Source organism: Palaemon carinicauda, chromosome 1 (assembly GCF_036898095.1).
Source record: "Palaemon carinicauda isolate YSFRI2023 chromosome 1, ASM3689809v2, whole genome shotgun sequence".
NCBI classification, from domain to species: domain Eukaryota; kingdom Metazoa; phylum Arthropoda; class Malacostraca; order Decapoda; family Palaemonidae; genus Palaemon; species Palaemon carinicauda.
The window spans coordinates 271,174,828-271,188,855 of NC_090725.1; the positions used below are offsets into that span (position 1 = coordinate 271,174,828).

Sequence of the window (14,028 nt, forward strand, 5' to 3'; positions counted from 1 at the left end):
TTTCCCAAGGCTGAGGTGTCCTCCGTTTTTGGTCATCTGTTACCGATGGTCCAACTCTCGCTGGTACCAGCAGATGATGAAGTCCGAGCCGCTCTGCAAGTCATGAGCCTGGACACAGACGACACGTCTACGTCTTCTGTTTAATCAGAGAAGGAGAGGATCCTGCTGACCACGAAAGCCTCGGAAGAGTCATTGGATGTACATCAGGCGAGTGCAGCTCCCAATGCCTCTTTACTTTCTACCCAAGCCCCTGCTTCCACCTCCACCCCAGTTCCAATATTAGACAAACCTTCAGTACCCAGTAATTTAGAACTAATGGCATCCATGAAAGCTTTCATGGAAAACTCAACCGCCAAATGTGAATTTTCTCAAGCAGATCTCACAGCGAGGATAGAAGCTTTACAACAGGCACCTGCTTCAAGCCTACCAGAATGCACAGTTAAGAACCCTTGGCCCTATGCTGAGAATATGGCCTTAAACGAAGGGTTCCTTCATATTGGGAATGGTTTGGGTTCCAAGCCAGCTTCGGACTTGGAATTCTTTCCATCGATCAATGGCTATCCTTACTGTTACGTAAGGCTTAACTCGGAAGTGTCCACTAGGGATGATACAATCCCTACGGAAACGATCATTCTGGATCATAGCATGGCTTAATCCCTTTTGGTTAGGGAGTTAAAGACGGCTGAATTCACTAATACCCAACTTTCTGCCTTTGGCAGGAAACAGGCCACTTTTGTGGCCCCCAATGATACTGTCTTCCTCTTTGCCTCTAAAAGCTTAGAGGCCACATTGAAAGCAGTAAGGGAGAACAGACTCTTTCCAGTGCTAGAGGACCTGTCTCTCCAAAAAGGAACATAAAATTCATAATAATCAGGATTTATTAATACTGTATTATCTTTGTAAAAATACAAGAATGCCCTCTGACATTCACTCATTTTCTCGTTTTCGGCAAGAATTTTATCATTTCAAAAAGGAAAAGACAATTTCAACATCTTACTAACATAAAGAAGAAGAAATTTTGCTCTATTAAGAGTTCAGAAGAGAGAGAGAGAGAATGTTGTGGATAGAGGAGCGGCCGCCTTGCCTCGCGGGAGACAAAAGAAGCAAGATATTGAGCAAGAGATCTTCATTTATGATTAAATTATGATAAATAATTTTGTTTTCTTTTATTAATAACCCAGAAAAACATAAAATTCATAATAATCATGATTTATTAACTCTTTTACCCCCAACACTATTTGGAACTTTCCAACCCTTAACCCAAGGCGTCTTCTTCTTCAAGCACGTTTTGCAATATATATTTTTTTTTTTTTAAATTGCGCTAACAGCCCTAATTTTCGTCATAGAGAGGTCAGGTTGGTCTCATTATTTTGGAAAATGCCTGAAGTTTCTCATAAAGTTATCAAAAATATGCAAAAAAAGTAAATAGCAGTTTTTGGCAAGGACGTACCGGTACGTCCATGGGGGTAAAGGGATGAGTTTTGTGAAACGTACCAGTACGTTAATTGGGGGTAAAAGGGTTAATATTGTCTTTGTAAAAATACAAAGAAAAACTTTGAACGCCCGTATCTCAAAACTATACTTATTGACCTTCAAATTCAATAGTCTCCCTTAGTTTTAAAGATAGAGCAATGAAATTTGGTATATAAATTTATGAAATAAATGATAAAACAATGAAATGAAGCCTTTTCCCAATTTTTTCATATTTTTTTCTTAATTTTTCCCTGATTTTTAGGGTTTATCTTTTTACCATAATGAAAAAATTCATATATGGCAAAAAATTACTTGTAGCAAAAAAACTCTTCATATTATTGGAGGTCTATATCAGGTCTATATAGGGTAGTAATCCTAGATCTTAGTAATAATTATCAAGGGATGAGGTAGAATTTGAAAAACGCTGATTTTCAGGATAAATTGCCCTGGCGTCGCAAAACTGAAGGTCAGAGGTAAAAATCCTATGCAGTTTGGAGATGTTCTAAGTCACCTTATTAAGTGCTATGAATATCAAAGTCTGGCCAGCCCACTTAAAAAGAAATAAATTTCTACACATACTGTGATCAAACAATAGTATCTTCAAATGAAAGGCAAGGATGCTATCAATCTTGCTACCGAAGACTCTAAAAGAAGTCGAAACATAAGTACTAACTGCATTTCAGGGTTTATCTGGTGTGAACAGTCTTTCTGACCCACCAGGTGACATAAGTGATTGTTTTTAATTCCCCTTAACCCTGAGTCAATATGGATAAAAAACCCAATATCCTGGATTGCACTATGACAGTCTTTGAGCAGTGCAAACCTCTCAACACGGGGTACCGAAGTACTGCTATCAGAGGAGAGAGCAGCAGTGCACTGCTTATTTAGGAAGATGAAGGAGGCTGCCCAAGTTCTTCCATCACATTGTACACGGGGCAGTGCATCTTTTCCCTGCCTGGCTACTGGAATGACTGGGAAACTCAAGCCATGGCCCCCTGGTACAGGGCTGTAACCTGACCAGGGGAGGGGTTGATACAGGAGCCATGGACCTGGCCCTGTGCACTGGTCCTGAGGGGGGGGGGAGCAAAACATGGGGTTTGGAACCACCAGGGTGTTGTCCAACCCTTCCAAATCAGCAGTGTTGTTGTGACAGGGCTCCTTACAGCTATGAATGACCTTCCTGGACCTTTTTTGCAGAGCATTGAAATTAGAATCGTAAGTCAAAGAGGAGGCAGACGAGGAAGCAGAGTTGAAATAGGAAGAGAAATGTTCATGTTTGACTCTTACCAACCCTCACCTGATGCTCTGCAAGCAGAGGAGTCAAGGTCTGAATGATCGTCGACAACGATGCTCCATCTAGGGTAGAAACTGCATTGGTTGCTCCGAGAAGGAACCATAACAAGGGGAACACTGTAATGGGGGAAGCTGCAGGCACTCTCCCTACAGACTACAACAAAGACACAGGGGGTTGGGGTCACAGGCACACAGTGGGAGGGAGCCACAGGCCCTGGTCATAGGCCCATTACAAGGGCAACACATTTTGTAGTTGTCACTGCTGAATACCTGGTGTCATCACTGGGGTACTGGTACCGGGGTCACCAGGGCGAAGTAGCTTTAGCTACCTACTCCTTTAAAAAGATATCGAGGGATACCTGCAAGATCTAAGGAAGGAAAAGCTTTTATTAGGTCTCTCGATATAGATGGTCTGCAAGAAGGAGCTTCCAGCACATGATGGAGTGTGGCGATCACCTACCACTCAACTAAACCCAAAAAACTCCATGATGTAGATCCAAGTTCTCTCTGCTCCTGAAACATACTTCCCAGTTCTAAGTTATGGGCATATGCATAGAATTTTCAGCAAATGGTAAATCAAAGAGGAGAGTAAAGAGCTAACATTCTCTCTGGCAATTCATGGGCTTGCCAAGAATAAAACGCACGAAGACTTGGTCCTCTCGCTCTTCAATGCAACGCATGCCAATGGGGGGGGCCCATGATCTATACTTGGATATTTGTAACAATCATGCTCCTAAGTAGTGATTGGATCTGTCGCCAGTTTATCATAGACCTAATAAGTGTCAATTTGGAAATGGGGGCCATCATCCTGGTGAAACTTGAGTGGCTGTTCTGAGACTGAAACACAAGCACGTGAATTAGTAACCTTTGAGCCATCCACAATATTAAGATATTTTCTCGAATTTATATAATGTGAAAATAGGCAAACGTAAGGTTTATTGGAACCCAAATCTCATTTCTTTATCACTACCAGGACTCTTAAGGGTGTTTCTATTGAAAACTGTGAGAACTACTGTATAAATTTGTTCAGGTTCAACACATTAGGGACTGGTCTCCAACTTTTTGATGATTTGGGGACTAGAAATAACTTATCATAAAAACCCGGACATGGGTCCAAGGCCTCTTCTATCAGATCTTTTTCCAGAGTTTTGACAATCTCTAGTTTCAAACTCTGTGCCTTTGCTGTATTTGACAGATAACTTGGACATGGTATTGGTTCCATGAAAGGAAGGACCATCATAGCATTTTCTAATAAGGTCTACAAGTTCTGTTGGCTATTCTACTGGAACTTCTACTATGGCAAATTCATAAAATCCTATCACTGTTATAAAACTAATTTCTTGAAGGAGACAATTTTAGAACCATATACTGTATGCTATTCGTTTAAGAAAGTGACAAGATCATCCCTAAAACACGACCTCAAAGTATCATTTTGTGTCCTGTTACCCACTTGAGCAATCACTTCATTAATTCTACATCTAATACAGCACCCAAAATAGGGGAAGAAATCAAGGAACGTTTTTGCACATTAGACACTCACCAACTATAAAGGCGCATACCTTTTCCCTGAGCTTAATCACAAAACATGCAAAGGCTGCTAGAGCCTAGGAAGCCCCATCTAAAATAGTTTTATCTAAATAAAATAGATAATCTAAAATAAGGTTTAAATCTTGATGCCATGTAAATTTCTCTTCTACAATTTTAAAAATAACCACAACTATTAACTCTGCAAGAGAGTATTTTAAGAATACTTCCTACACTATTACTGCCTACAAATAAGTAGACCACCTTGCATACTCTGCACTTCAAGATTTATATCTATTAGCATTAATTGCCTTATATAAGTTAGAATGTACTTCTAGCAGGAAGACTTTAAACATTGATTGAAAACTCAAATTACCCATCTTTCATAACATTTGAGATTACAATACATTGATCTTACTCAAAATAATCTTGAGAAAATTGAGGGGGTATAAGTCATCTATGAAATACTAAACAGTACTTGTTTCCAACAACTTAGAAGAATAAGAGGAATCAGAGCTATAAACAAATTACTTGGATACCTTTCGGGAATAAGTTTCCTTAATAATAGAAAAAGATATTTCTCATCAAAGTCAGGCTCTTCCTTTGTGTTTTCTTCATTCTTATTTCCCTGTTCTGAAGGATTTTCAGACATTACATTATTGGCCTTTCCGTTTGTCTACTTTGTATGGGAACCTTGGCACATTCTTTTGTTCAGGAACTCATTTCTGTAGTTGAAGTACTAGTAGCCCTTACATTAACACTGTTAAAGTAAACTTGGGATGTACTAGTAGCTGTACTTTTATGTGATTGATGTGCACTGACAGCAGTAACATAATGCAACTGATCAGTTTTTGCAAAAAAAAAAATTAAGAGATCTATTCAATACAGATGCATTTTTCTCATGTATTATACAATATACCCACCATTCATACATGAAATAAGAGGTTGCTCAGGTGATCTTACTTCAGTGATTGGAGGGATTACAATCGAGGCTATTGACATGGCCTGCCCCTTGGTCTAATAAGAATAGACTGGATTGCTGGAGTGTGAGCGTTTCCAAGCAGAAGGGTTTAAAGTATATAAAGAATTTGAGGCTTTAAAAGAGGATCTCAAATCTGTGATGTGCTGTGCACCATCAGAATCCTTACTGAATGGTGAACTAGGACCACAATTCAAAATCTGAAAAGCTGGACTAGGGTATGAAACAGGGCAGGTTAGGTCACAATTTCTCCCTTCAATCAAAGACACTGGTCTTCTTATTTTTCACTGAAGAAGGCAAGGAGTTCTTTAATAAGATAAGTGGTAACGGAGCGTCTTGGGAAAATTTACTTGAGAAGTGGTAACGGAGCATCTTTGGAAAATTTACTTAAGTCACACTTTGATAATAATGAAACACCTGGCTATCACAAACTAGACATTTTATTCAATGACAAGGTAATTCCTCTTTCTACTTAGGACAATTATGATTATAGTTAATTATTCTATTGAATTATTAGTATATGCTAACTGTCATATAACCATTAAAGATAATTCTATGTTATGTTCATTTGTGAATGCACTTACAATGTATGGACTGCAATTTATGCTTAATAAATAAATATATATATATATATATATATATATATATATATATATATATATATATATATATATATATATATATATATATATATATATATATATATATATACTGTATATGAAAATTATAGATATATCAGTTATCTGTTGAAATTACATTACATTATAATATTTACTAGTGATTCTGAGATCCAATTATTAAGATAAAATCAATTTTGAATAAGATCATTGCTTAAGTTTAATTCATATCATAATCGCAATAATTTAAAATGTAATGAAAGCATATTTTTTCTTCTTGAGGGAACATAAATGATATAAAGCAAGACATTATATATTGATCATATGGAATCATTTAAGGGGCCCGGCCATTATGCCAATATATTAGGGTATAGGAAGAAAAACACAAAATCCTGAAAGAATTCACTGATCTTATGGCAATGAAGAATGCTTATACAAAATATTTTGTCAAAATTCCTTTTACTTTCATAGTTACAGGGTAATAGGGTAATTAGTATAAGGAACTCGATAAACCAAAAACCTTGATTCCTACAAGAAAATGTAGTATTTCTTCTGTTATCGTAAATTTTGATAATTATTACATTTTAATATAAAACAAATTATAAGCAATGGCATCTGTATAGATTCCATGAGTCACAAGACGAAGTATTACACAGTAATTACACCCTTAGGCCTTCGGTGCTAGCAAAAACCTCAGAGAGAGTACATGTTTGAGTTTGACCTCTGACATTCGCTCGCTTTTACGTCTGTTTTTCTTGGTTTCGGCAAATATTTCATCATGCCAAAGAGGAAAAGACCATTTCAACATCTTGCTAATATAAGGAAAATAAAAATTTGCTCAAATAAGAGGTCAAAAGTGGGTAATATTGGTGATATCAGCAGAGTTAGTGAAGGAGAGAGAGAGAGTGTTGTGGATGAAGGAGCAGCAGTCTCGCCTAAGAAGCAAGATATTGAGCTAAGGGATCTTTATTTATGATTGAATTATGATGAATAACATTGTTTTGGTTTAATATCCAAAAAAGGAACTTAAAATTCATAATAATCATGATTTATTAATACTGTCTTTGCAAAAATACATTGAAAAATTTTGAATGCCCATAACTAAAAAGTATACTTAATGACATTCAAATTCTATCTTCTCCTGTAGTGTTGGAGATATAGCCTTGAAATTTGGTATATAACTTAGATAGACATAATAGAACAATCAAATTGAGCCTTTTTTCCAATTTTTGTTTCATATTTTTTTCTTAGTTTATTTCCTTGATTTATAGGGTTTATTTTTTTACCATTATGAAAAAAAATCATATTAGCAAAAAAAATAGGATGGTAATCCCAGGCCTTAATATCAAGTATTAAGGGAGGAGATATAATTTGAAATGGTCATTTTCAGGATAAATTGCCCTGGCACCGCAAAACCGAAGGTCAGAGACAAAAATCCTATGCAGTTTGGAGATGTCCTAAGTCACCTTATTAAGTGGTATAAATGTCAAAGTCCTGTCCTTAAAAAATGGCATTAGCCAGCTGGCCCCTTAAATCTAATGAGCCTTTGAAACAAAGTTTTATATATAGCAGGATATCCAGTCCATAAATTTTGTGAAAATGAATGTGTTGAAGAGTATGACTGTGATCTTTCATCGAGTGATTTTTAGATAATTTGAATAGAGTTGGATTAGTTATGCCCACTGTGTTAACTGTGTATTTTGTACATGCTGCATACATTATTCATTCACATATTAAATTAAGGAGTAATAAACATTTTGCAGAACTACTTTCATCTATACAAGCTCCCATAGTTCGCAATAGTGCTGCATTTTTTCTTTAGCTAATATAATTTTGAAAGCATTTGTTTATAGCGATACAACAGGGAGAATGCTGTAGGATGCCTTAGACAAAGAAAAACTTTCAAGATAAATTTGATATTTTAGTTTTTATTATTGTTAATATTTTAGTATATAACATTTAAGCTTTCTGTGTGCATTATGTTTAAAATTAAAGATGAATGTTTTACAAAACCTTTGTTTTGTTTTCATAATTAAGTAAACATATTTATAAGTGCTATTCCTAAACCTTTTGTGAATATTAGTTTGAATCTAAAATAATATCCTGATATATTTATTTTCAGACTATTTATAAAAATTTTTTGTTTATTTTTTTTTTTTTCAAGAATCATAAACAGAATAGTTTTGATGATCATATGTACATTTAGCCCTTTCAATAATGACGAAATCATTGATATTTTTGAAAAATTATTACCTAAAAAATAAAATCATTTGAGTAGTAAAATTGGTTTACTACAAAGTAAATCAACTAAGCTATTGATAGTGGATAAATAAATATTGCCATATTCCCTCCCCTATGGCGGTAAAATAAAAAAAAGGGGTTATTTTAGGAAAAAATAGAATTTATATAGTTCTTAAAGGGTTAAATTGATATCTGAGCATGTAAATCATCACAGGAATGACTTTCTGAGGTGAAAATACATAGAAATACATGTGCTACTGTCGTCTGTATATTGGCTGAAATATGGTATGATTCATTTTAAGGTCGTGACTCAAGTTGCTAATGCTGAGCATGGTGGATACAACTCTTTCCATTTAAGGTCTCCATGGAAGAAGGTAAAGAAGTTGAGATCTTTTGAAGCTCATCACTATCAAAGCTAGACTTGTTAATGGCTGAGTGGCATAATCATCATCCCCATTATAATCAAGTAGCCTAGTCTTCTGAATTTTTCCTGGAACTCAAAGTTACTTTTATTTTACACTTATGAATTTTAATTTGGCCAGCAACCAAATGAAATATATTTTTCCATAAGAGAAGCAGTAGGACCTTTGCATTCCACAATGATTTTCTAAATCACAATATTGCACTAGTCATGAGACACAAAGTGAATGCAGATAGTCGTGCAGAAACAATTTCTAAATAACTCTCTAACAAACTGGAGAATGTGGCACCACTGATCCCACTGAGAACAATGCAGAGACTATAAGACAAAAGATGGTTCAGTGTACCAAAGCCACAGATATTGTAATTAGCTGTTAGATTGTCTCACAGCTATATTAGAGGCCTAAGTCTATTGGAAGGAAAGAAAACAGGAAATTGTTTAGTTTTAGGGTAAACGTCGATATTCACCCAGCTTCGAGAGAGAAACAATATGAACATCAGGGGAAATTAATAAAAATAACATACTTGCCCTATCATTCACACAAATTCCCAGCTGTACTGTGTAAAAAAAATTGAATCCATACAAATTTCCAGTTGTACTGTATCCAAAATCCAACCAGAAAAACCCTCTTGTGGCAAAAACGACTAAAAAATGGTTAACCTATTACCTTTAATAGAAATCACCACTAACATGTAACCTGAATTTAGAAGAAATAAAATATCCCATACAATGCTGCATGCCTTTTAGAACCTCGGTTGCTGTTATAACTCAAGCAAATAGAATAAAATGCATGCAAATAACAGACACGGAAAAGTACTTGAAGTAATATGCCATGCTCCATGCAAACTCTTGTTCTCCCATTCTCAAGAGTGATGAATACTTTGAAAAGATAAACAATAATCTTATTAATACCTTAAGAGATGTCGGCATTCACATGACAAATAATGTAACAAAAACTAATACAGTATACATAATAAACAGAGAGGGGTTTCAAGTGTTTGTACAAGCTTAATACCTGGGAAAACGAGGTTGGAGTAGCTGGAGTTGTGGGAGTCCTCCCGCGTGTTGCTTCAGCTGAGCAAGGTGAATGTATCATAATAAACATGTTGCCTGTCACATGAACATACTGGTTCTGTTCAGTACTGTGTGTCTCAGTCACATAAGCTACAAAACCAAATTTCTTGAGAATAGCCTCCTGAAAATTGAGAAAATAAGACACTAACCTACAAGTTAAAAACTGATATACAGTACAGTAAGAAACAGACTTACAAACTTCCATATTTTCTTTGTTTCAACCTTATAAGGTAAAACAAATTTTGATTAGCGTAATGTAGTGAGCATTCAATTGTAATATTTCAAGATGTATTATGTAATACTGTAGCTGCTATACTGTAGTTCAATCTTATGAGTCAAATGCAGAACACACAAAATTATGTAAATATTTAGCTTTGTAAACTTACCTGAAAGAGATGCATTCTTCTTCCCCAAGTACTAGAGGGAAATTGAGCAAAGGGTTGCCCCTCAGGGGCACTTAGACAATCTACATTTAAAGGTATCAAAATAGGTCCTCGTAAAGGATCAGAATTGTAAGAATAAGGAAGCGCAAATGGATCTGTCGGAACTGGAAATAAGTGAAGTCCACATGCTTGTGCTTTGCGCTGCCATGTCACCATCTGAAAAAATGAATCTTGTAATATAGTCAGTAAAAAAACTGTTCACTAATACTACATATAAAAACATTCCATTTTGCAAAACTTTGTGTGACTATTGAACTTTATCACCTAACAAATTATTATAAAGACTATAGCTAAATCCTTACCCACCCCTTACTTGACTTGATCCGCGAATGTGTGCCAGGTTATTTTCCACACATGCTAAGAACAGTGAAGCTGCTACTTTTCTGTTATTATTATTATTATTATTATTATTATTATTATTATTATTATTATTATTACTAGCCAAGCTACAACCCTAGTTGAAAAAGCAAGATGCTATAAGCCCAAGGGCTCCAACCGGGAAAAATACCCCAGTGAGAAAAGGAAATAAGGAAATAAATAAATGAGAAAAAATTAACAATAAATCATTCTAAAAACAGTAACAACGTCAAAACAACTATGTCATATATAAACTATAAAAAAACATGTTTGCATATCTAGGTCGAAGGTACCCTACAATGGTAATGCAAATATTCCAATTGTGTCTTGTCAAGTGTTTTATTTTGCTTATTGATTTCCCATATTTTCCTGCTCCTTTAAATTTAGAATTTAATTCATTATTATAAACAAATTACTTTCCATCTTCATTTTCATTCTTGCAATGAATATTTTTGTCTTAAAAAAAAAAAAAAAAAACTTAAATTAGGTGTGAAAAGTTTTTCACGTTAAAGGCTACTTGACGATAAGCAGCTGTCAAAGTAAAATGTAGCGTACCATTTCTTTGTTTACAGGCACTCTGCTCAGTATTATTTAGCATTACTTAGCATAGGCTTTGCTTTGATAACAATTTGATTAAGTACTTGAATGAATGGTTGGATTAGTCTTTGCATATTTTCTTCACCTAAGTTCTCTGTATAAATGATTCATTATGCAATACATTACTGTTTTAGTTATATTTCACTAGTATGTAGCTCTTGAATAAGTTTGTTTACTTCATGGCTTAGAGAAGGGGTTAGTAATTTTTCATTAATTATTTCTTTATATTTGTTGGCCAATTTTTCCATTACAATTTTGTTTATATACAGTCACCATCTTTGAAAATGTCTTTATCAGCTTAGCCTAGGTCAGTATTGTATATTTTCTTAAAATCATTATGATAAATAGTAAAATTATTATTAGAATTATACTATCAAAATTATTAAAATCATAATTATCAAAATCATTAGAATTAATATTTTCATATTGGAATGTCTATTTTACAGAGATTATTGAAACTGGCAGTAAACTGTGAAGCAGTTTCATATCTAGCATTTAGTATGATCTGCTCTAAAAGTGTAGCTTTTGTTCATAAACGATAAATAAACATAATTGTTATATAAAATTTTCACAGGATATAACAGATTACTGAGCTTCATCTTCTGAATTGGATTATAGAAATATTTTATATGTGTCTGGGATGGTGCATCCATCTGCTTATGCCTACAATAATGATGAGAATGAGAGATCATGCATAGAGGCAGCAATTTCAGTTGTTGGTCCTGTTGAACAGGCAACATAATGTTACTCGAGACACTCGCTTTTCTCTGTGCCTGCCAATAACTTTAGAGTAAAGAACTTCTACCTGAAGTCCTTAGAGTAGGAATGTTTCACAATCTCCTGAAGTACATAATGTAGTTCCTAAGAGAGGAACATGAGTTAGTAAGAGCTACCAGGTACAGGTATACGCTGACTAATGTCCACATTATTTTCTTTGAAACTGGATCTTAATGGGATTGAATGTTTTTTGGACATTACCCAAGTCAGCTTAGGTTACTTTACTATAGTGTAAACCTTTAGTTATAAAATAGTTTAGATACTTTGATCAAAGCACTTTATTTTAAGCAATAATACCACAAATTCTTGATGTGCAGTGGTACATCAGTTTACGAGTTTAATCCATTCTGGAAGCTAGCTCACAACCCAAACTGCTTGTAAACCAAAACAAATTTTCCCATAATAAATAGAAATTCACTTGATGTATTTCATATATACACTTATTTTTAAAGGTGTTTAATGTTATTTAAAGAGCAAATTATAACCACTAACATCAGAAATGAATACAAATTAATACTTCACAATTGAAATAGAAATATTGACAAATTAAAGGTGTTTAATGTTATTTAAAGAGAAAATTATAACCACTAACATTAGAAATTAATACAAATTAATACTTCACAATTGAAATAGAAATATTGACAAATTAACTCACACTTTACATTTGAGGAGAGTCATGACTGGTGTGCGGGAGACAAGAGAGGAGGAGGGGGTTACTGCTTTGAGAAAGAATTTCCTTGAGAACTTCTGATAAAATATCGGAAATTCTCTTTTGAAGGGCATTACCTATTACTAATTGATTCATGAAATTTACACTCTTTGGACACTTGGTCATCATTTATTACCCTCTTCTATTTATCCTTCATCAGGAACCTATCTAGAGATGACTGTTTTTGTCTTTTCTTTAAAATATGAAAATGAGACATTGCAATGTTCAGAAATAGATTCGTTGCTTGCCAAGCCAAAGGCTTATCTGGGTGATGTATTTCTACAAAATTTTGCAGGGTTTCACACATTTCCCTTATTTCCCTAGAACAGGTTTGCCATTTTGCCTCTCTTCCTCAGATGTAATCTACTTCACTACCTCTTGTTGCTGCTCCCTATACAACTCCAACAGCTCCTCGGTCATCAGCTGCTTGCTATGTTCTTCAAGCAGATCACTGATGTCGTCCCTGTCTACCTCCAACCCCATTGTCTTACCCACAGACACAATTTAGTCATTAACCTCCTCCTGCAATGGTTTCAATCATTCAAAATTGCATTCTGCAATGCATTCAGGCCCCAATTTCCTCCATGTAGAATTGAGGGTTCTCTTTGTGACCCCTTCCTAGGCTTTTGAGGCAGCTGACAATGAGAAAATTTTCTTTGCAAAACTCTTGGAGGGTAAGCTTTGTTCCTTTGATGACCTTGAAACATAGCTGGAACATTGCCTTATATATAATTTTTTAATTACCTGCTGAAACATGGGTTGGGGAACTGGCGTGGTGTTGGGTGGTAGCAATTTTATCTTGATAAATCTAAACTCGTCCATTAGGTTCACTACTGTGACGGGCCAGGAGTAGGTTGTGACTCAAAGGCGAAATGAAAGAAACTGAGTACAGTTACTTTATTATAGACACATCGAGTATATATACACACTAGGTCCCGGCAAGGTGGTCACAAAATACAACAAGCTATTTCTTGTCCTACTGGCAACCGGTTCTGTTAAGTTAACAATGAGAAATAGGCAGACAGGTTGATGCAAGTTGCTGTCAGGGCGAGGGGAGAGTGAAGATACAAAGAATAATATATACAAAAAAGAGAAATGTCATTACTATGTACGATCGTGTGACACACGGGTGGTACAAGGCTCCCCCCCCCCCTAAAAATGACATGCTGTACATGTTAAATAGGGTGCCCTGATCTAGAGAGCGAACTGTAGGCGGGTAATCTGGCAGGAGATAAGCAGGTTTTAGACGATCAATGGAGACCCAGTCTTCTTTGCCACGAATGTTTAGTAGGAATGCTTTCGGATTGCGCCGGATCACAAGGAAAGGGCCCGTGTAAGGGGGTGTTAGCGGTGGCTTGCTAGTGTCGTTGCATAGGAAGACGTGTGTTGCAGAGTGCAATTCTGTTGGTATGTAATGCTTCGCTGGGGGTTGTAAGTCTGGGGGCATGGAGTAAATTTTCCCACGACGTGATGTATGCGCTGGAGATCGTTGGCGGAGGGTGCAGAAGGAAAAAATTTGGCAG

At 35.5% G+C, this 14,028-nt stretch overlaps 1 protein-coding gene across 4 annotated transcripts in view; it reads right to left on the reverse strand.

The window, feature by feature from the left end:
• Iml1 (GATOR complex protein Iml1) overlaps nucleotides 1-14,028 on the reverse strand; it is a 486,471-nt gene that overhangs the window by 58,808 nt on the left and 413,635 nt on the right. For all 4 annotated transcript variants that reach the window (XM_068390604.1, XM_068390598.1, XM_068390583.1 and 1 more), the window contains 2 exons: nucleotides 10,009-10,221; nucleotides 9,564-9,743 (listed from right to left, as the gene is read on the reverse strand). In XM_068390604.1, the coding sequence (XP_068246705.1) occupies nucleotides 9,564-9,743; nucleotides 10,009-10,221 (393 nt within the window). The remainder of the gene's footprint in view (nucleotides 1-9,563; nucleotides 9,744-10,008; nucleotides 10,222-14,028) is intronic.